The following is a 24,561-nucleotide window of genomic DNA, read 5'->3' on the forward strand; positions in this document are numbered from 1 at the left end:
TTTGGCAAATGGAACATAATGTGAGAAAATAAGAACTGACTCACCCTGACAGTCAAAACAAAACTGTAATGTTTGATTTAAATGATGAGAGATTGCAGAATACTGTGGTACAAAGGGATCAAAGTTTTTTGGCACATTGATCACAAAGAGTCACTATACAGGCGCAAGAATGGGGAATTTTAGATACAAAGAAAAAAATGACAGAAATTGGGCTTATTGTCCGTGGAGTAAAGAAGATTAAGAGATGACCTTATTGAGATGTTAAAAATTATGAACAATTTTGACAAGGATAAAGTATTTCCACGAGTTAGTACGTCAGTAACTAGGGGTCACGATTTCAAGATTCTCAGCAAGATACCTCGGGGTGAAATGAAATTTAGAACTGTTAGGATTTTGAATGCCATGGCTGGGAGAGTACTGGAGTAGAACATAGAACATAGAAAACTACAGCACAGTACAGGCCCTTCAGCCCACGATGTTGTGCTGTGGAATAGTCCTAATCCAAACATAAAATAACCTAACCTACATTCCCCTCAATTCACTGCTGTCCATGTGCATGTCCAGCAGTCGCTTAACTATCACTAATGACTCTGCTTCCACGACTACCACTGGCAAAGTATTCCATACGCTCACAACTCTCTGGATGAAGAACTTCCCTCTGACGTCTGCTCTATACCTTCTTCCTAACACCTTAAAACTATGACCCCTTGTGGCACTCAATCCTGCCCTGGGGAAAAGTCTCTGGCTATCAACTCTATCCATGCCTCTCATTACCTTGTACACCTTGATCAGGTCACCTCTCTTCCTCCTTCTCTCCAGAGAGAAAAGTCCGAGCTCAGTCAACCTCTCCTCGTAAGACAAGCCCTCCAGTCCAGGCAGCATCTTGGTAAACCTCCTTTGCACCCTCTCCAAAGCCTCCACATCTTTCCTATAATAGGGCGACCAGAACTGGACACAATATTCCAAGTGTGGTCTCACCAGGGTTTTGTAGAGCTGCAGCATAACCTCGCGGCTCTTAAACTCAATCTCCCTGTTAATGAAAGCCAAAACACCAGAGGCTTTCTTAACAACCTTATCCTCTTGGGTGGCAACTTTGAGTTAGCTATGCACTTGAACACCAAGATCCCGCCGTTCCTCCACACTGCCGAGAATCCTGCCCTTAATCCTATATTCAGCATTTAAGTTCGACTTTCCAAAATGCATCACTTCGCATTTATCCAGGTAGAAGTCCATTTGCCATTTCTCAGCCCAGCTCTGCATTCTGTCAATGTCTCGCTGAAGCCTGCAATAGCCCTCGATACTATCAACAGCACTTCCAACCTTTGTGTCATCAGCAAACATACTAACCCACCCCTCAACCTCCTCATCCAAGTCATTTATAAAAACTACAAAGAGCAGAGGCCCAAGAACACAGCCCTGTGGGACACCACTCAGCACTGACCTCCAGGCAGAATACTTAACATCTACAACCACTCTCTGCCTCCTGTCAGCCAACGAATGCTGAATGCAGACAGCCAAATCACCCTGTATCCACATCCGCTGCTCAACCCTCGTCAACCTGTCTCGTGACTTCCTCAAAGAACTCAGTAAGATTTGTAAGGCATGACCTGCCCCTCACAAAGCCATGCTGACTCCCTTTAATCACGCTATGCTTTTTGAAATAGTCATAAATCCTATCCCTCAGAATTCTTTCCAAAACCTTGCTGACCACAGACGTAAGACTGACTGGTCTGTAATTTCCACAGATTTCCCTATTCCCTTTCTTGAAAAGAGGAACAACATTTGCCTCCCTCCAATCTTCTGGTACAACTCCTGTGGAGAGTGAGGAAGCAAAGATCTTCGCCAGCAGCTTAGCAAACTCCTTTCTCGCTTCCCGGAGCAACCTGGTCTGGCCCTGTGGGCTTATCAATCTTAATGTTTGCCAAAATTTCCAGCACATCAGCATCCTCAATCTTGATCTATTCAAGCCTGTTTTCCTGCTCCTCAAAGTTCTCATTCACAACAAGGTCCCTTTCCTTAGTGAAAACCAAAGCAAAAAACTCATTTAGGGCTTTCCCTATCTGCTCAGACTCCACGCACAAGTTCCCTACGCTATCCCTGATCAGTCCTACCTTCTCGCTGATCGTTCTCTTATTCCTCACGTATGACTAAAATGCCTTCGCCTTCTCCCTAATCCTTCCTGCCAAGCCTTTTTTTGTGCCCCCTCCTGGCCCCCCTCAGTCCACTTTTGAGCTCCTTCCAAGCAAGCCTGTAATCCTCTAAAGCTGTGCTAGACGCTTGCTTCCTCCACTGTACGTACGCTGCCTTTTTCTTTTTGACAAGAAGCACCTCTGTACCCGTCATCCAAGGCTCCTTAATCTTACCCTTTCTTAACTGTCTCAGAGGAACAAATTTATACATCACTCGCAACAACTGCTCCTTAAACAGCCTCCACATGTCTGCTGTGCCCTTTCTGTGGAACAATTGCTCCCAATCCATACTTCCCAAGTCCTGTCTGACAGCGTCATAGTTTCGTTTACCCCAGTTAAATATCTTCCCCTGGCAACTGCTCCTTTCCCTTTCCATGACTATGGTAAATGTGAGGCTGTTGTGGTCACTGTCGCCAAAGTGTTCTCCCACCACAAGATCTGACACCTGCCCTGGCTCACTGCTGAGCATCAAATCCAAAATGGCCTCCCCCCTCGTCGGCCTGTCCACATACTGAGTAAGGAAATAAACCTGACAAAAACGGCTCCGTCCAAACCATCTGCACTAAGGAGGTTTCAATCAATATTGGGAAAGTTGAAGTCACACATAACAACAACCCTGCTACGTTTGCACTTTTCAACAATCTGCCGGCCAGTGAGTTCTTCAATCTCCCTCCTGCTATTTGGGGGTCTGTAGAAAACCCCCAATGAGGTGACTGCTCCCTTGCTGTTCCTAACTTCCAACCATACTGACTCAGTCGATAAACCTTCCTCGGCAATCTCAGCCCATACCACCTCAGTAGACGAGTCCTCATCAAAAGTTCTTTCAGCCACCTTTATACTGTCCTTGACCAACAAAGCCACACCTTCCCCTCTTTTACCACCTTCGCTGACCTTAATGAAAGATCTAAACCCTGGAACCTGCAACATCCATTCCTGACCCTGCTCTATCCATGTCTCCAAAATAGCCACAAAATCGATGTCCCAGGCACCTATCCAAGCTGCAAGCTCACCTACCTTATTCCTGACATTCCTGGCATTAAAGTAGACACACTTCAACCCAGCTTGCTGTCTGCCAGCACAATCCTGTGACAGTGAGGTCCTGTCCATGTCCTCCCTACGCTCATCCTCCTGTGTACTAGGACTATACTTGCTGAGCGAGTTTAAATCCACCCGAATAGCACTAGCAAATTTCCCACCCAGGATATTAGTGCCCCTCTGGTTCAAGTGGAGGCCGTCCTGTTTATAGAGGTCCCACCTTCCCCAGAATGAGCCCCAATTGTCCATGTACCTTTAGCCCTTCCTCCTGCACCATCCCTGCAGCCGCGTGTTCAGCTGAAATCTCTCCCGGTTCCTTGCCTCACTATCTCGTGGCACAGGTAACAAACCAGAGATAACCACTCTGTTTGTTCTAGCTCTCAGCTTCCACCCTAGCTCCCTGAAATCCTGCCTGACATCCCTATCCCTCTTTCTACCTATGTCGTTGGTGCCTATGTGCACCACGACTTGGGGCTGGTCACCCTCTCCCTTCAGGACCCCAAAGACACGATCCGAGACATCACGGACCCTGGCACCTGGGAGCAAGATCTCATAGAATGTTTCAAAAGAGAGCTGGATATATATTTAGAAGTGACGAATTTAGAGAGCTATGGAGACTAGCTGGGTAACTGTTTCAGGAGTCTGTAAAAATGCAATGGGTTGAATTGTCTCCTTCTGTACTGTAAAAGTCTATGATTCTGTGAATAAAAGTGTTTGCAAATGAGCTTGCACAAATTCATAGTTCACAGGCCTTTCCAAGAATAGATAGGAAAGTCAGTCCCTTGCAGATGAGGATGACTCTCTTCCACTCTCACGGTGAGGTTTAGATAGACAATCTGGATCAGCGCAGACTTGGAGGGCCAAAGGGCCTGTTCGTGTGCTATAATTTTCTTTATCTTTCTTTTTTCTTTGTCCTATGGGTAGCTGTACAGACCAATACAGGCTCTGTTACACTTGGGGCAGGTGGTTGTTTTGGGAAGGGGTGAGTAGCGCACTGGTGTGGCACACAAGGAATTTGGAATGGCTGAGAAAGTGAGCAACAATATGGCGAATTGAATATGACATGAAAAAATAAGAACTTACCCTCTCTGACACTAATAAAATAGCAATGTATGATTTAAATGTTGAGAGATTGCAGATAACAGTGGTACAAAGTGATCGACATTCATCACAAAGAGTTATTATGCAGGTACAAGAAATGATTAGGAAAGCAAAAGAATGGTTGACCTTTACTGTAACTGCAATCAGTGTAGGTACGCTATAGCATTAAAAGCATTTCAGAAAGTGATAATTCAACTAATTCCTGGGATGAATGACTTAGCTTAGGAGGAAAGGTTAAGCAAATTGGGTCCTACCAATGTAGTTAAAAGAATAAGTGATGGAATAAGTGAATAGAAATATATAAGATCTTGAGGGGACATGACTGCATGGACTCTGAAATGTTACGGGTTCACATTTCAGACTGAGAAAATAAGAATTTTCTTTTTCCCGGAGGCCGTATTTCTATGGAATTCTCTTCCCAGAGAGCAGTGGAGGCTGAGCTGATGAATGAGATGGATAAAATTTGATCAAGGGAGTCAAAGGTTATGACGGAAGAGTGGCATTGGGACCATAGCCATATCAGTCATGATTTTGTTGAGTGGCAGAGTATAATTGAGAGACTGATTGGCCGACTACTGCCCCTAATGCATGTGTTCTTGTGGAGCAGATGGGTAAGGACCCTGGTGCTTAGACATTTCAACCCCAATTAAATATGTTGTAGTTTATCTTATGGAAGGTCTTCCCCAAACCAGTTGAAGCCCCTGAGAATGTAATTAACACCCACTTAAAGACTTCATCTTGCCACCTCTGCTATTTACCCAGCAGCAGACACGATGCTGAGAGCATGACCTGACTACCCATGCAATGTTTTCGGCTGTATGTTGTGATATCAGCAGTTGCTATCCTCTCGGTGGTTCAACCAGTCTCTGACCAGAGGGTCTTGGCAGGCAGACCACTGTCACCAGAGTTCTTGATCTTGTTGTTATAAAGTGCCTTTCTGACACATTATATAGCCTGACTGAAAATAGGCAACATGAAGGTCTTTCCAGCTCTCCAGCTGATGGGCAAGTTACCAGGCCCTGCATTAAATCCAGCACTGCTATACTGGGTCAGTGTCTGATTTGCCAGTCAGCAACTGTGCATCATTTGTAGCCACATTGAAATATAAGGAGAGAATACTGTGCAGTCTGTTAATTGATGGCAATGTCTGTACCTGAATTAATAGCCACATCAGCTGATGAATCAGAGATTTCCCAATTGGACAATCTGCATTGCAAGAAATCTGAAATTAAAAACAAAAGGAAATGAAGAAAGTTATTGCAACCTCTCCAGTACTGATTGCATGCCTATCACAGTCATCTGACGACATATATTTTTATACTTTTCATTTGTTCCTTAAATTCGCTCCTCTGTTTCCTCCCATTTCCTTTTGTCATCTTACTGTGACCATGTACGGGTTGAGCAGCCATTAAATCTCTGGTTCTGGTGGCACAGCTACAAAGGAAAGTTTTAGTAGATGGAGATCTTAAGAAGTCTTAGTTCCAGCGCACTAACAAAGGTGCTCATTACTCTGATTCTGATTCTTATTCTGATTGTTGTCTCCCCTCACAGGAAAGCGGTGAAAGCTACACTCGTTCTGTTGCCATTGCTTGGGATTACCTACATGCTGTTCTTTGTCAATCCTGGCGAGGATGACATATCACAGATCGTCTTCATCTACTTCAATTCATTCCTTCAGTCCTTTCAGGTACATAAATATGATCACTGTTCACGTCTCACTGTGTATTGCTATGTTGACACCGAGACAGCGCAGCAACTGCCCTGTGCCTGAATGTTGTCAACATTTGATTTCCAGAGAGATGTAAAAACAGTTAAATTTGAAAGAATTCTGTGAAACTTTTAGACTCATGATTTTTGTTTGATGTCAGATTATTCAACATTAGATTAATGGAATCCACTGGAAACTTCACAGCAGCAAGAAGTTGGAACAAAATACCTAGACACCTGCTGCATATCATAAGACAAATCCTGGTCCACTCAGCTCCCGATTCATCCAGTCCCAAGTTTCCCACATCAGTGACATGACTCTCCACTAATCATGGTTGGTCTTCACTAGTTGTGTCCTCTTTGCATTACACACGAAGTGAACACCTTCAAAACACACTGTTTACAAACAGGGCACGCAGTGTTCTTCAAGGACATTGACAATTTTGGAGGATAGATGGCTGTGGGGTTCAAAGCAGAGAAGCGTAAGGTGACGCACTACGAGAGGAGAACATTGAAAAGTAAATATAAAATAGGGAAAACAATTCCAAAGGGAGTATGGGAGCAGAGAGTCCTGGGTGTTTATGAGCACAGATATTGAATGTAGTAGGAAAGATAGTTAATAAAGCATTAAGTATCCTTGCCTTTATTAATAGGGACATAGCGTACAAAAGTAAGGAGGTGATGCACAAGACACTTATTAGTTCACAGTTGGAATATTGTGTACAGTTGTAAGTACCACAGTGTGCAGGTAGTTTTTCTATAATGTGATAATTCTTGTGTGACCTCACGCTATAGAAAATCACCACAGAAAATTGCATCATAGGGAAATCACTATAGAAAATCACTATACCTGTACAGCAGAAATTTTATGTTATCCAAACAGCATCCACGATTCATCAATCACTTTAGAGCCAATTTGTGTTAATGAAGCTTGTATTAAAGCAGAACAACCTGTATAGGAAAGATGTGAATGCAGTACAGAAGTGATTTAGAATTTTGGTTCCAGGAGTAAGAAACTTCAGTTTTGAGGATAGATTGAAGAAGTTAGTTCTGTTTTCCTTGGAGAGAAGAAGGCTGATTAAGATTTTTAAAATAATGAGTGGATTGGATGGAGTAGACAGGGAAAGCTGTACATGCTCATGAAAGAAATGAGGGGTGCATGTATTTTAAATGATGTGCAAAACAACAAGAATGATAGGAGAGAAAGAAAAGCATATCCATGCACAGAGTAGCTAGTGTATGAAATTCCATTGCCTGGAAATGTCTTGCAGTCAGGTTTATTTGAGGCATTTAAGAGGACATTGGATGATTATTTAGATAGAAATAATGTGCAAAGGTGTGGAGAAAAAAACAGGAGATTGGCATTAGGTACTAATGTTTTAGTGAGGCCATTGGCAAGGTCCCACATGGCAGGCTAACCATGAAGGATAGGTTGAATGGGATCCAATGAGAGCTGGCTAATTGGATTTAAATTTGGCTCAACGGTAGGAGCAGGAGGTAATGGTTGAAGGTTGTTTCTCGGACAGGAGGCCCGTGACTAGTGGTGTGCCACGGGGGTCGGTGCTGAGGCCTTTGTTATTTGTTATGCACTTAAATGATCCGGATGTGAATGTACAAGGCATGATTAGTAAGTTTGCAGATGATACAAAGTTAGGAGGTGTAATTGACAGCGAAGAAGGTTATCAAAAATTACAGAAGGATGGGAAAGTGGACTGAGGATTGGCAAATGTAATTCAATACAGATAAGTATGAGGTGTTGAACTTGGGAAGTCAAGTCAAGTTAGGACTTATACAGTACATGGTAAGGGCCTGAGCAGTGTTGTGGAACAGAGAGGCCTAGGAGTACAAGTACATAGTTCGTTGAAAGCAGCATCACAGGTGGGCAGGGTGATGAAGAAGGCATTTAGCATGCCTGGCCTTCATTGGTCAAGATATTGAGAATAGGAGTTGGGACATTATGTTACAGCTGTATAAGTCATTGTGAGGCTGTACTTGGAGTATTGTGTCCAGGTTTGGTCACCCTGTCATAGGAAAGAGTCGGTTAAACTGGAAAATATGGAAGGATGATTTACGAGGACGTTGCCAGGACTAGTAGGCCTGAGTTAGAGGGAGTGGTTGGCCAGTATAGAACTTTATTCTGAGGATTAGATTAGAATCCCTACAGTATGGAAACAGGCCCTTCAGCCCAAGAAGTCCACACTGCCCCTTGAAGCGTCCCACCCAGGTCCATCCTCCTATAACCCACACACCCATGAACTCTACGGGCAATTTAGCATGGCCAATCCACCTAGCCTGCACATCTTTGGACTGTGGGAGGAAACCGGAGCACCCGGAGGAAACCTACACAGACACAGGGAGGATGTGCAAACTCCACACAGACAGTTACCCGAGGCTGGAATTGAACCCGGGTCCCTGGCGCTGTGAGGCTGCAGTGCTAACCACTGAGCCACTGTGTTGCCCTTTGAACATAGGAGAATGAGGAGTGACCTTATTGTACTATATAAAATCATGAGGGGCACAGATAGGATGAATGCATAGAGTCTTTTTCCCAGGGATAGGGAATTGTAAACTAGAGGGCATAGGTTTAAGGTGAGAGGGGAAAGATTTAAGAATGACCTGAGGGGCAACGTCTTCACACAGAGAGTGGTGCATATATGGAATGGGCTGCAGAGAAAGTGGTTGAGGCGGGTACAATAGCATCATTTAAAAAAAAAGTTGGATACGTACATGGATGAGAAAAATTTAGAAAGATATGCAGGCACATGCAGGCAACTGGAATTAGCTGATTGGGAACCATGGTCAACATGGACCAGTTTGGGCCAAAGGGCCTGTTTACATGCTGTATTACTCTATGATGTCTGCTTGAAATTTTAGTGCAGCCACAATAGGTCCTTCTACACCACAACAAATCTGTCATCCTGTGACATGATCTGGCCCTAATCATACAGGTCATTGACAACCTGGAATTTAATCATAAATGACACACAAAATCTGAGGTTGAATTATATATAAGTGACATGCACAATTCTTCATAGTACCCATTTTTACTTGTGAATAAAGAGCCTTTACAGCTACAATATGCACAATATGTTATTCTGTGCTATTGCAAATTTTATTCTGTCACTTTAACCCTGTCCTGAGATCAGTTTAGAAGCTGCCTATTCTTTGGAGGTTCTGAAATTGCCTCCAATTTCTCCATCCCTCTCTTCCTCATAAGAGAATGAGAGTTAGTGAGATGTAAAGATCTAGCGCATGCATTCTACAGTCTGGGACATCACATTGCAAGAATTAGGAGTGCAAATGGGTCATTTAATCCATGGAGCCTGCTCCACCATCATTCAATGAGATCAAGGTTACTTTCAAACATAGCTGCTCCTTCCAATATCTCATATTTGTGGGTTCTCTTAGTATCCTGCAATCTGTTGAGCTCTGGCTGCCCTTGACGATTGAGTATCCATGGGTGTATGGTTTCAGGCATTTGCAGCTCTTTTCAGGTGACAAGGTTTCTCATTGAGTATAGCTGCTACTTTATTCTGATACTGGACCCAGGAAACTTGAGATACTATTGTCAGTGGTGGCATGATTAGTGTTAGGGACTTTGGAACAAGTACAGGAATGCTTTGATAACAAGGTGTAGCACTGGATGAACACAGCAGGCCAAGCAGCAGCAGAGGAGCAGGAAAGCTGATGTTTCAGGCCTAGACCCTTCTTCAGAAATGCTTTTCTCTTCAGCTAGCAAGGACAGCATTTGTTTCCTGTTACTAATTGGCAGAGGTGACAGCCTAGTGTTATGTTCACAAGACTATAAATCCAGCAACTCAATTAATGATCTGGGGATGGGTTCGAATCCCGCCGCAGAAATGATGGAATTTCAATGCAATAAATAATACCTTTGGAATTAAAAATCTACCTATTACCATGAAGCCATTGTTGACTGTCAGGAAAAACCCATCTAATTCAATAAAATGACATATGCTAGTCTCCCAAAATGGTCTGTTCTACAAGTGACTCCAGAACCACAGTGATACAGTTGATTTTAAACTGCCCTCTGAAATAGGCTTGTAAGCCACACAGTTGTATTAATTGCAGTGAAGTCTCCATACAAAAACAAAACTAGATGGAACAACTGGCATTGTCCAAAAGACCGGAAATGGCCACAATGAAAACAGCATTATTGGCTCTTCAAAATTCTCCTGGCTACCAACTCAGGGCTAGTGCGACAATTTTGAGTGCTGTCTCACAGATGAGTCAAACAACAGCCTGACATAGGCATACTCATAGAATCACACCTTACTGGCACCATCACCATCACCGTATGCCTTGTTCCACCAGCAGGGCAGATCAATCAGAGGTGTGGACACAGTGGTATACAATCAGGAGGGAGTTGTCCTGGGAGTTCTCGAGTAAGGCATTATGCGTAGAGCTCAGGAATAAGAAGGGTTAAATCATGATGTTGGCAGTTTTCTATAGACTCCCTAACAGCCCACAAGAAAGAGAGGAGCAGATATGTAGTCAGATACTGGAAAGGTGTGAAAAAAGCAAGGTAGTTGTGGTGAGTGTCTTTAAATTTCTTCTTATTGACTGGGACACCCTGAGATCCAAGGGCTCAGATGGAGAGCAATTTATTAGATGGGTCCAGGAGGGGTTTTTGAGATAATATGTTGACAATCCAACCAGAGAGGAGGCCAAACTAGACTTGGTACAAGGGAGTGAGCGAAGACAGGTGAGTGATGTTTCAGGAGGAGAGCCTTTTAGCTTAATGACTATAACTCCATAAGATTTCAAGTAGTCATGGACAAGGACAAAACTCGACTTTGGGTGAGAGTGTTTACTTAGTTAAGGGCCAATTACATCCAAATTAACAGGAACTAGGGAATACTGACCGGGAGCAGATATCTACACCTGTCTTAAAGAGCAGTTGATTAAAGTGCAGGACATGCATGTCCGTGCAAAACTGAAGAGTAGGAATGAGAGGATTCAAGAACCAGGTATGACAAGGGAAATTGTATGCTTAGTCAAGGACAGAGGGGGGAAGTTATACATGGGAGCCACAGGAAGTGGGACAGAACCTTAACGCGTACAGGTAGTTCTGCTACAATGCATGTTTTATTAATGCAAATTGGCCATAATGCGATAAATGATTAGTGGATGCTGTTTGGCTAACGTAAACTTTCTGCTGTAAAGGTACAGCAATTCTCTTTTGTAAGAGGTTACACAATAATGCAACTATCATGTCACAGGAGAACTACCTTTGTTTTATGTTGGTATTCACCAGGGATAGACAGAAAGCAGCAGGAGCCAGGCAGAAGTGAGGTCGGAGCAGAGAGGCAGTTGGGAAGGCAAGTGACCATTATTTAAACCCTTACCTCGAAGCCAGCGGTCTTTTCTTCAGCAGAGAGCAGCGGGAGCTGGGCAGAAGTGAGGTCGGAGCAGAGACGCAATTGGGAAGGTAAGTGACCGTTATTTAAACCTTACCTTGAAGCCCCAGGTCCTACACAGTACGGCCTCCCTCCTCCTCTAACCTAATTAAAAGTCCACAGACTCGCAGCAGGAAGAGCGAGAGTGTTGATCAGAGGCCTACAGGTGGGTGAGTCTCTGCTTTAAAGATTAGCAAATACCTACCTTGACCGGCGGAGCCCTCCATTCCTGTTCCAGCAGCAGGAAAAGCGGGAGCTCTAACTGAGAAGGACTCTCGTGTGTTGTTAAGGTAAGGCTTTTCAATTTATATCCTTGCGTATTGTTACATAAATTGTAAAAGTTAACTAAATAAGTAGTAATGGCTGGAGAGGTGATGTGCTGTAGCTGTATGATGTGGGAGCTGGCTGATCCCATTGTGAACGGCAGCGACCACATCTGCAGCAAGTGTTGGTTGCTGGAAGAACTCCGGATCAGAATAATGATGTGGAATCTGAGCTTCAAACTCTGCGGCATATCTGGGAGGGGGAGAGTTACCTGGACACTTTGTTTCAGGAGGCAGTCACACCCGGTAGATTAAATAACTCAAATTCAGAAAGTGCTCAGGGACAAGGTGTGACTGTAAGTGTGGCAGGTAGAGGGATTCAGAGTTCAGGAGTGCAGGAGCCTCAGCCCTTGATCTTGACCAACAGGTATGAGATTCTTGCTCCCTGTACGGTTGAGGAAAAGAACTGTGGACAGGATGAGCCAGCTGACCACGGCGCGTGGTGCAGAAGGCCATTCAAGAGGGGGGAGCAAAAAGACAGGTAGTTGTTATAGGAGATTCTATTATTAGGGGGAACAGATGGTATCCTATGCAAGCCGGATTGTGAGTCCCGCATGGTGTGTTGCCTGCCCGGTTCCAGGGTGCGGGACATCTCCAACCGGGTTGAAAGGATATTGGAGCGGGAGGGAGAGGATCCAGTTGTTGTGGTCCATGTTGGGACTAACAACATAGGCAAAGCTAGGGTAGAAGACCTGTTCAGGGATTATGAAGCACTAGGAAAGAAATTGAAGTACAGGTCCTCAAGGGTCATAATCTCCGGATTACTGCCTGAGCCATGTGCCAATTGGCATAGGGAAAAGAAAGTTAAGGAAGTAAACACGTGGCTAAGCGATTGGTGTGGGAAAGAGGGATTCCATTTCATGGGGCATTGGCATCAGTTTTGGAACCGGGAGGATCTGTACCGTTGGGACAGTCTCCACCTGAACCAATCTAGAACCGGTGTTCTAGCGAAAAGGATAAATAGGGTGATCAGTAGGACTTTAAATTTCTGAGTTGGGGGGGAACGGAAAGTGAAAGAGACAGGGAGTATGGAGTTAAATGGAAATATAAGTGACAGGATAGCATGTGTACAGGTGGATTTAAGCTCACGGCAGACTGGGAATACAGCAAAAAGGAAGGATAGCTTAAGACATCTTGGGATTTCCTACCTCTCTAATGATGATAAGAAAGTTAGCATTAAGGCACTTTATCTAAATGCTTGTAGTATTCGCAACAAAGTAGATGAATTAACAGCACAAATCCTCTTGAATGATTATGATGTGGTAGGCATCACAGAGACATGGTTGCAGGGAGCTCAGTTCTGGCAGTTAAACATCCAAGGATTCACAACATATCGAAAAGACAGGGAGGTGGGCAGAGGGGGTGGGGTTGCCTTGTTAGTTAAGAATGAAATTAAATCTACAGCACTGAATGACATAGGGTCAGAAGACGTGGAGTCTGTGTGGGTGGAGTTGAGGAACCACAAAGGCAAAAAAACTATAATGGGAGTTATGTACAGACCTCCTAGCAGTGATCAGGACCAGGGGCGCAAGATGCACCGAGAAATCGATAGGCATGTCAGAAAGGCAAGGTCACGGTGATCATGGGGGGCTTTAATATGTAGGTGAATTGGGTGAATAATGTTGCCGGTGGATCCAAAGAAAAGGAATTCATGGAATGTTTGCAGGATGGCTTTTTGGAACAGCTTGTGATGGAGCCCACAAGGGAGCAGGCCATTCTGGACTTAGTGCTATGTAATGAGCCAGATTTTATAAAAGACCTTAAAGTAAGGGAACGCTTAGGAGGCAGCGATCATAATATGGTAGAGTTCAGTCTGCAGTTTGAAAGAGAGAAGGCAAAATCGAATGTAATGGTGTTACAGTTAAATAAGGGTAATTACAGGGGCATGAGAGAGGAATTTATGAAAATCGACTGGAAGCAGATCCTAGCGGGGAAGACAGTCGAGCAACAATGGCAGGAGTTTCTGGGTGTAATTGAGGACACAGTACAGAGGTTCATACCAAAGAAAAGAAAGATTATCTGGGATGGGATTAGACAGCCATGACTGACAAAGGAAGTCAGGAAATATATCAAAGAAAAAGAGACAGCCTATAAAATGGCCAAGAGCACTGGGAAATCAGAAGATTGGGAAGGCTACAAAAACAAACAGAGGATAACAAAGAGAGCAATAAGGAAGGAGAGGGTCACATATGAAGGTAGGCTAGCTAGTAGTATTAGTAATGATAGTAAAAGCTTCTTTCAATACACAAGAAACAAACGAGAGGCACAAGTAGATATTGGGCTGCTCCAAATTGATGCTGGGAGGCTAGTGATGGGAGATAAGGAAATAGCTGAAGAACTTAATAAGTACTTTGCGTCAGTCTTCACAGTGGAAGACATGAGTAGTATGCCAACACAGGGAGAGTCAGGGGGCAGAGTTGAGCATGGTAGGCATTACAAAGAGAAAGGGCTAGAAAAGCTAAAAGGTCTAAAAATTAATAAATCTCCTGGCCCCGATGGGCTATATCCTAGAGTTCTGAGAGAGGTGGCTGAGGAAATAGCAGAGGCTTTGGTAGTGATTCTTCAAAAGTCACTGGAGTCAGGGAAAGTCCCAGATGATTGGAAAATGGCTGTTGAAACCCCCTTGTTTAAGAAAGGATCAAGGCAAAAGATGGAAAATTATAGGCCAATTAGCCTAACCTCGGTAGTTGGTAAAATTCTACAATCCAACAAGGATGAGATTTCTAAATTCCTGGAAGTGCAGGGTCAGATTAGAACAAGTGAGCATGGATTTAGTAAGGGGAGGTCGTGCCTGACAAACCTGTTAGAATTCTTTGAAGAGGTAACAATTATGTTAGACCAGGGAAACCCAGTAGATGTTACCTGTCTAGACTTCCAAAAGGCCTTCGATACAGTGCCTTATGGGAGGCTGCTGAGCAAGGTGAGGACCCAAGGTGTTCGAGGTGAGCTACTGGCTTAGATTGAGGATTGGCTGTCTGACAGAAGGCAGAGCGTTGGGATAAAAGACTCTTTTTCGGAATGGCAACCGGTGATGAGGGGTGTCCCACAGGGTTCAGTGTTGGGGCCGCAGCTGTTCACCTTATACATTAATGACTTGGATGAAGGGACTGGGGGCATTCTGGCGAAGTTTGCCGATGATACAAAGATAGGTGGACAGGCAGGTAGTACTGAAGAGCTGGGGAAGCTGCAGAAAGATTTAGACAGTTTAGGAGAGTGGTCCAGGGAATGGCTGATGAAATTCAATGTGAGTAAATGTGAGGTTTTGCACTTTGGAAACAAGAATACAGGCATGGACTATTTTCAAAATGGTGAGGAAATTCGCAAAGCAGAAGTACAAAGAGATCTGGGAGAGTTGGTCCAGGATTCTCTAAAGGTTAACTTGCAGGTAGAGTCCGTAATTCAAAAAGCAAATGTAATGTTGTTGTTTATCTCAAGAGGGTTGAAATATAAAAGCAGCGATGTGCTTCTGAGGCTTTATAAAGCTCTAGTTAGGCCCCGTTTAGAATACTTTGTCCAATTTTGGGCCCCACAGCTCAGGAAGGACATACTAGCCCTGGAGCGTGTCCAGCGGAAATTCACACGGATGATCCCTGGAATGGTAGGTTTAATGTATGATGAACGGCTAAGGATCCTGGGATTGTACTCATTAGAGTTTAGAAGTTTGAGGGGAGATCTAATAGAAACTTACAAGATGATGTATGGTTTAGAAGGGGTGGACACTAGGAAGTTGTTTCCGTTAGGCGGGGAGATTAGGACCCGTGGGCACAGCCTTAAAATTAGAGGGGGTAAATTTAAAACTGAAATGAGACAACATTTCTTCAGCCAGAGAGTGGTGGGCTTGTGGAATTCATTGCCACGGAGTGCAGTGGAGGCCAGGACATTGGATGCCTTCAAGGCAAGGATCAACAAATTCTTGATCTCAGAAGGAATCAAGGGCTATCGGGAGAGTGCAGGGAAGTGGAGTTGAAAGGCCCATCAGCCATGATTTAAATGACGGAGTGGACTTGATGGGCCAAATGGCCTTACTTCTACTCCTACGTCTTATGGTCTTATGGAAAAGGACATGACTGATGTTGAGGTCAGGGATGAGTGTATGACTACTCCAGAGAATGTCACTGTATTGAAGAAGAAAAATTTGGGTATCCTAAATTGCATTAAGGTAGATAGGAACCCCAGGGGCCAGATGGAGCCTATCCCAGGTTACTGCAAGAGGCAAGACAAGAATTAGCTTGGCCGTTAGCAGATAGCTTCACATCCTGTTTGACCACAGGTGAGGTTCCAGAGTACTGGAGAGCAACCAATGTTGTTCCTTGTTTAAGAAAGGAAGCAGGGATAATCCAAGAAATTATGGGTCGGTGAACCTGATGTCTGTTGTGGGGAAGTTCTTGAAGAAGATACTGAAGGACAAGCTATGTGCACATTTGAATGAAATGGACTGGTTAGTGACAGGCAACATGGTTTTGTACAGAGAAGGTCATGTCTCACCAACCTGACTGTTGCCTCTTGAAAATACGTCAAAGATAATCGATGAGGGAAGGGCCTGTGGTTGTAGTTTATATGGCCTTGAGTAAGGCATTTGATAAAGTCCTATATGGCTGATTGGTATGAAGGCTAAAACCCCATGTGATTTGGGCTGGGTTGGCTAGATACAAAACTGGCTTGGTCATAGAAGACAGAGGGTTAGTGGCAGAAGGATGTTTTTCTGAATGGAGACCAGTAACTAGTTGTGTTCCACAGGGATCAGCCTTAGGTCCTATGCTGTTTGTAGGATATATAAATAATGTGATGGAAAATGTGATTAACAAGTTTGCAGATGACATGAAGATTAGTGGAGTTGCTGATAATACCGACGATTGTGAAAGTATACAACAGGATATAGCTAGACTGGTGACTTGGGCACATAAATGGCAGATAGAGTTTAATCCAGACAAATGCGAAGTGAAGGATCAAATTTAGGTTTGGATTATACTGTAAACGGCAGAACTAATAGAAACATTAACGTACGTATGGATCTGGGCATGCAGGTCCACAGTTCCCTAAAAGCAGCATTACAGGTGGTCAAGGTGATTAAGAAGGCAAATGCCATGTTTGCCTTCATCGCCCGGGGCATGGAGTACGTAAGTTGGCAAACCCCATATTATACCTATCTGAAACCCTTGTTAGGCCACATTTGGAATATTGCGTGCAGTTTTGGTCATTACATTACCAGAAGGACATGGAAGCTTTGGAGAGAGTACAGAGAACGTTCACCAGGATGTTGCCCCATCTCAAGGGCATTGGCTATGAGAAAAGGTTAAAAAGACCAGGATTGTTTTCACTGGAAAGGCAATGGCTTAGAGGTGACCTGATAGAGATCTACAAAATTATGAGGAGCATAGATAGAGCGGATTGTCAGAGGCTTTTTTCCCAGATTGAAGTTTCAATTACAAGGAGGCACAGGTTCAACTTGTCAGGGGAAAAGTTTCAGGGAGATGTACACAGGATGTTTTTCATGCAAAGATGGCTGGGAGCGTGGAATGCATTGCAGGAAGAGGTGGAGGAAGCAGGCACTTTGGTGACATTTAAGAGGTGTGTGGACGTACATGAATAGGGAGGGAATAGAGGGATACTGACTGAATAAGAACATAGAACATAGAACATAGAAAAGTACAGCACAGTACAGGCCCTTCGGCCCACAATGTTGTGCCGTGGAATAATCCTAATCCAAAAATAAAATAACCTAACCTACATTCCCCTCAATTCACTGCTGTCCATGTGCATGTCCAGCAGTTGCTTAAATGTCACTAATGACTCTGCTTCCACGACTACCACTGGTAAAGTATTCCATGTGCTCACAACTCTCTGGGTGAAGAACCTCCCTCTGACGTCTCCTCTATACCCTCCTCCTAACACCTTAAAATTATGACCCCTCGTGGCACTCAATCCTGCCCTGGGGAAAAGTCTCTGGCTATCGACTCTATCCATGCCTCTCATTACCTTGTACACCTCGATCAGGTCACCTCTCTTCCTCCTTCTCTCCAGAGAGAATAAGGGCAGAAAAGTTTAGTTTTTTAGTTTAGTTACAGCATGATGATTGGCATAGGCTTGGAGGGCCAAAAGGTCTAACCCTATGCTGCACTTCTCTTTTGTTCTTTACTCTTTTGGCTGGTCCAGTTCACTTTCTGCTCAATGATAGGATCAATCCCAAAATGTTGGCAGTGTGGAATTCAGCAATGATAATGCCATTGACTGTCATGGGAAGAAAATTAGAATCTCTCTTGTTGAATGTGATCATTGCCTGGCACTTGTAAATGTTACTTCATTGAATGCAGTCTCAGATATTGGCAGCACATCTAGTTTGCTAAGATATTGTAATTGTAATCACCTGGGCTTGACATATGAGTCATTGCTAGAAGCTACATTTGCAGGGAATTATCCAAGTATTGTGTCTTTTTGAATTAAATGAAAGCTTTTCTGACAAATATCCCCTGGTGCATTTCCATGGCAAAACCTCAGGTATAGGTTGTTGGTCCCTTTGAAAATTGGCATTTTTAAGTCTGTCCTGATGAGTGCAAAGTGAAAAGTTTGACTCTTTTCTCAGTCATTAGCAGATCAGCTTTGATGTTATTTCATTTTTGCCCTTAATCGATCCTTTTTACAAACTTTGCTCATTTACTCTGTCTAGATCCCTCATAATTTTGAATATCTCTAATCAAATTTTGCTTCTCGAGGGAAAATCTTTCTAACACCTCCAATCTATCTTCATACCTGAGTTTCCTTGTCCCTGGAACTATTCACATGTATTTCTCTGTAGTCTTTCTAGTGCCTTGCTAAATAACAGTACCCAAAATAGTGCATAATACACTAGCTGATGTCAAAACAAGTTCAACATATTCTCCTCATATATGATGTACTATGAACCTATCCTGTCACCTAGACTTGCTTATGAACATATATCTCCATGTCCCTCTGCTCCTATATTCACTTTAAAGTTGAACCATTTTTAGAATAAAGAACAAAGAAAATTACAGCTCACAAACAGACCCTTTGGCCCTCCAAGCCTGCACCGACATGCTGCCCATCACAACTAAAACCCCCTACCCTCGCAGAGACCGTATCCCTCTATTCTCATTGGATTAATCTGTTTGTCAAGACGCCCTTTAAAAGTCACTATCATATCAACTTCCAGTATCTCCTCTGGCAGTGAGTTCCAGGCACTCACCATCCTCTGTGTACTTGCCTCGTACATCACCTTTAAATCTTGCCCCTTGCACCTGAGGCCTATGCCCGCTGGTAACTGACCGTTCCACCCTCAGATAAAGCTTCTGACTCTCCAGTCTGTCCATGCCCTTCGTAATCTTGTAGACCTCTTGGGTCACCCATCAACCTCTGTTGTTCCAGTAAGCACTACCCAAGTTTCTCCAACCTCTCCTCACAGATAATGCCCTCCATACCAGGCAACACATTGGTAAATCTTTTCTGTATCATCTCCAAAGCCACCACATCCTTCTGGTAGTATGACAACCAGAATTGAACACAATATTCCAAATGTGGCCTAACTAAGGTTCTATAAAGCTGCAACATTACCTGCCAATTTTTAAACTCAGTGCCCTGGCCAATGAAGGCAAGCATGCCATATGCCTTGATGACAGCCTCATCCACCTGCACTGCCACTTTCAGTGACCTGTGTACCTGTATATCCAGATCCCTCTGCCTATCATACTTTTATTTTGTATTGTTTCTCCATGTTATTCCTACCAAAATGAACCACTTCCCAATTCTCCACATTGAATTTCAACTTCCAACTGACTGTTTATTCCAACAACTTTTCAACTCTTTTTTTTTCAAGTCTTTACATTTCAAAATGTTGAGAGTATCATTTCTGCAATCTTTGAAATTTTAACGAGTACATAAAGGTCTAAAGTATATCATCAGGAAATGCAAAAGTCCCAACATGATGCCTGGGAAACTCTACTAAAACCTTCCCTTGCCCAAACGTAGCCATTAACAAGCACTGTCTATTCCCTACCATTTAACCAATTTTGCACTCACTTTGCTACTATCCCATTTGTTCTAATAATTATAACTTTGCTCACAGGTTTGTTGTGCTGCATTACCAGCCATAATGGTTGGAAACTTTGGATTATAGGGTACTCAGCATTCATGGATTAATTAACACAGAAAATTAGAAACTAGGAGCACAATTAGGCCATCCGATCCTTTGAGCCTGCTCGCCATTCAATCTGATCATTCCTCATCCTCTACTTAGATGCCACTTTCCTGCATTCTCTCAATACCTCTTGATGTTTTTAAAATATAAAAGTTTATCTTTCTGTTCCTTGATTATATTCAGTGATTTGGCCTCCGTAGTCTTCTATAGCAGAGAATTCTGCCGCTTATTACCCTTTGAACGAAGAAATGTTTCCCCATCTCAGTCCTGAATGGTTTATCTCATATCCTATATCCGCTAGTTCTCAACTCCCCAGTCAGGGGAAACATATTCCATGTCCAGTCTGGCCAGCCCTGTTAGAAATTTACATATTTCAATCAGATACCCTCTCATCTTTTAGTGAACTCTAGTGAATATAAGGCCTGTTGTATCAATCTCTCCCCATAGGACAGTCCTTCCATCTTGGTATCAGCATTATGAACCTCTGCTAAACTTCCTCCATGGTAAGTATATCCCTTCTTAGGTAGTGAGATCAAAACTGCATGCAATACTCCAGGTGTGGTCTCACTAAGTTCTTGTATAATTACAGTGAAGCATCCCTACTTGAACTCATCTTCTTGCAATGAAGGACAGTTTAACATTTGCCGAAAGGTTGTTGCATTTATCTGTTTACTTTCATTGACTGGTGGACAAGGACACTCATATCCCTTAGGACATCATACTTCTCAATATATCATCATTTCAATAATACTCTTGCTTTCTACTTTTCACACCAAACTGTGAGCCAACTTTTTCACACCGAGGCAAGCACATGTGTGGAATGACCTAGCAGAAGAAGTGGTAGAGGTAGGTCAGAGGTAGGTTCCTTACTCAGAGTAGTAGGGGCGTGGAGTGTATTGCCAGAGAGGGTAGTGAAGTCGGCCTCATTAGGGACATTTAAGCGTCTATTAGATAGGCATATGGATGATAGTATAAGGTAGGGATGAAGGTTAGATAGACCTCAGGATTAGGGTAAAAGTTCAGCACATCATGAGCCGAAGGACCTATACTATGCTGTACTATTCTATGTTCGATATTCCATGATTATTGTGGAAACCGACTAGTCACTGCCTGCCACCCATTTATTCCCACTCTGTTCAGTGTCAACCAATTCTCAATCCATGCCAACAGATTACCCCATCCTATGCTCTGCCTACTACCCTGTCATGAAGGATATTATCAAAAGCCTTTTGAAAATGTAAATATACTACGTCCACGCCCCTTAGAAATTTTATCTCAAAATGCAGTCACCTCTTGTTGTGCCATCGAGGGAGTATCGAAATGGTGTACTCAAATTCCCCTCATAGGCCAATCCTTGTATTCTAGCTGAATCAGTGTTGCTTACTTTCTATGTACTCCCTGCAGGTCCCATATACTCTTCCTTAATTCAGGAGATCCACCCAACTGTACACCATATGCTAATGCGGTCTTACTAAAGACTTTTACAATTGCATTAACACTTCTTCATTTTTATCCTCCAAGTGACTTACAATGAGAAAATAAGAACATGAGTAAGCCATTCAGCCTGTGCCACCATTTAATGAGATCATGGTTGATCTATGATCTAACTTCGTAAATGTGTACAGAAGTTCTTCCCAACATTTCTCCTGAATGGTTTGACCCTAATTCTCAGACCATACCCCTAGATCTAGAATCATCAACAACTAGTAGAAATAATTTATCTTCACCGACCTTGTCTTTTTCTGTCAATATCTTGAAAATATCAATCAGATCACCCATTAAACTTCTAAATCCTAGAGAAAACAGGCCTAATTTGTATTATCTATCCTCATAACTTAACTCCTTTGGTCCAGATATCATTCTTGTAAACCTATGTGGTATTCCCTCCAAAACCAATATATCCTTCATAAATACTGCAAGTGGTATATAATCAGGGTATTACATAACATTTGCATCCTTGCATTCCTGTCCTCGAGGTATTCCATTAGCTTTTTTGATTATTTTCTGCACCTGTTCATGACATTTTAAAGATCTATCCACCTGAACCGCCAAATCTCTTTGGACATCCATTATATTTAACTTCATACCATCTATGAAGTACCTGAGCTATCCTTTTTCAGTTGAAAATAGATAACCTTCGACTTTCTGACATTGTATTGCATCTCCCACAGTTCTATCACTCTGTCTATCCTTTGTAATTTTATGCTATCATCTACACTGTCTACAATGTCACCTAACTTTGTGTCATCAGCAAATTTTGGATATATGACTTTCTATGCCACCATTCAAGTGTTTCAGAAGTAATGTGAATAATTGAGGCCCTAAACCTTAATCGTTGTGGGAAACCATTAGTCAGTTTGAACACCTACCAATTATCTAACCATATCGACAATTTGCTCTCAATTCTTAGTTAACTGTCTCTAATGTGGAACTTTATCAAAACATTTTCGGAAGTCCCCATAAAGTCCTTCCCCTGTCCAGCACTTCAGCCACTTGTTCACGTTGGTCAGTCATGACCTATCTGTCATGAATCTATGCTGGCTCACCCTAATTAACTGAAATTTTTTAAAGATGTTCAGCTACTTCATCCTTGATTATAGACTCCAACAACTTCCCCACAACAGCTACATATAACTACTTGCCTAATTTTTTTGTGTACCTGAAACTTGTTCAATTCCTGCTGTTAAGGGGGAATGACCTATATGGATCTGTAATGTTGAATTCCAAGTTTGATGATTCTTAAAATGTCTCTTCTCTCCTTACAGGGCTTCTTTGTCTCCATCTTTTACTGTTTCTTGAATGGTGAGGTAAGCAAATGAAATCCCTGCTTCAATAGGGCAGTGCTGCTTTGGCTGATGAAGAATTCACAGAGTTCATTCTCACCATCATTGACAGCCTAAGTAACAACCTCCATCTGAAGCTCCCAGGTCCTTCACCTTCCTCTCTTCTCAAGTATTTTGTCACTGCTGTGAATAAGGTGTTCTTTCCCTGTCTAATATACCCATCAATACTGATGAGTTTCCCATTGTTTTTAACACATTGACACTTAACCCACCTGTATCACTCAATGCATCAATTCTTTGCAAGGCATACAAAATGCTCTCCTAAAGCTATTGCTCTATTCTGGTCAGCTGAAGCATAATGTCTGTACAATATGGATATGTGAAGGACAACCCATTCTGTCCTGTGTCCCTCACCTCTGATCTCACACTTCCACAACATTCCTTGCTAAATTTGTTGTCCTTAATCACTCTTCACTTAGATTCCGGCCTGTAAGTCACATCAAGGAACATGTTATTTAATTTATAAACCACTCAAACATCTCAATTAGATTGCAGCCAATATCCCCCACTCTTAATTTATCTTGATGGCATCTTAATTTTTATTTAAAAAACTCAGTAACCCTTGATTAGATTCAGGCATCTAATAAATAATATGTCATTATGTTCTAACCTGTAACTTCCTGCTGGCTCTTTGAAACTTACCACTTGAGAACTCATCTCTTTCATCTTGCCCTGCTTGAAGAAAATATACTAAATCAAATGAAGAAGGAGCATTAACTCATAAGTGCCCAACCTCAAACACTGTCATTCAAGCACCTCAAACAAAGTTTCATTCAGAGCATATGGCTGTGCTTTTAATTTAGCTGCACTGCTTCTGTGCAATATTCCTGACTTTCAATGATGTACACAGCTTGCCAACCCTTTCCAGACTCTGCAAGGCCTCTAAAGCATAATAATCCCAATTCCTCAAAACACCCAGCACCAGATGTCTGCACCCAATGATCGTTCCATTGTGCAGTTCATTGACGAAGCAAGCGCTCACCTTGCAACACTTGCATGGCCGACTTGAAATAGGATGTCAAATCCAGTTATAATTTGCAACGACATGCATCTTCACTGGCAGCTGTACTGCAACTTGATTTTTTTCAAGTGAATGCTTTGGCCCTTGTTAAAATTAATTGTTGCACTGAGTCATAGTCCAATTTTACCTTTACAAATTAATCTTTTATTAAAACATTGTTGATCAGATTGGTATTGCCTTGAACACTTCCCTGAAAACTCCATTGTTTGATCTTATTCCACATAATATAAATATCACACGAATTCAAAGAGGAAGTGCTGGAAATACTCATCAGATCAAGCAACAATGGTGAGTGAAATGAAGATAACTGGTGAATTTTTCCATGACTATGAGTGGTGTGAGTTTTGATACATGACGCACCAGCAGCAGTACTAGGAAAAATGGGAGTGAGCTGTTCCATTAAGATGGGCTCCACTTAAACTGGGCTTAATTCAGTGTCCCAGCAAGTTGTATAATATGACTATGAATAAGTCTTTAAGCGAACTGAGAATTGAGTGCTGAAAATTTAGAACTTCAAAGTGAAAAGTTAAGGTAAGAATGACTTTGGTAAAGAGAAATTGTGTGGGACTTGAAGGCACTGAGAGTTTCACGATTACTGTGCTTAAGTAAATAAGGTCCAGACAAAATTAGTGATAAAATACAATTAAAGTCTCTTTAGATTAAAGCATTACAAAAAAAGACAAATTAATGACACAAATAGAGATAAATGGATTTGATAAAATTGCTATGACAACAGCATGGAAATAAGGTGACTAATGTTAAGTAATAAATATACC

The 24,561-nt window shown here is 42.6% G+C and overlaps 1 protein-coding gene and 1 long non-coding RNA gene across 6 annotated transcripts in view; one reads left to right on the top strand and one right to left on the bottom strand.

Moving 5' to 3' along the window:
• Window positions 1-24,561, top strand: part of LOC125466178 (corticotropin-releasing factor receptor 1-like) — a 271,407-nt gene that overhangs the window by 225,698 nt on the left and 21,148 nt on the right. For 3 of the 5 annotated variants that reach the window (XM_059638669.1, XM_059638671.1, XM_059638670.1), the window contains 2 exons: window positions 5,877-6,012; window positions 22,687-22,728. In XM_059638669.1, the coding sequence (XP_059494652.1) occupies window positions 5,877-6,012; window positions 22,687-22,728 (178 nt within the window). Of the gene's footprint in view, window positions 1-5,876; window positions 6,013-11,307; window positions 11,457-22,686; window positions 22,729-24,561 lie in introns of those variants that run through there. The other 2 variants (XM_059638673.1, XM_059638672.1) reach the window with 2 other exon arrangements.
• LOC132206113 (uncharacterized) overlaps window positions 5,520-24,561 on the bottom strand; it is a 94,518-nt gene continuing 75,476 nt past the window's right edge. The window contains exon 3 of the long non-coding RNA XR_009442834.1: window positions 5,520-5,547. This is a non-coding gene — a long non-coding RNA (uncharacterized LOC132206113). The remainder of the gene's footprint in view (window positions 5,548-24,561) is intronic.

Source organism: Stegostoma tigrinum, chromosome 31 (genome assembly GCF_030684315.1).
Source record: "Stegostoma tigrinum isolate sSteTig4 chromosome 31, sSteTig4.hap1, whole genome shotgun sequence".
In the NCBI taxonomy this organism is placed as follows: domain Eukaryota; kingdom Metazoa; phylum Chordata; class Chondrichthyes; order Orectolobiformes; family Stegostomatidae; genus Stegostoma; species Stegostoma tigrinum.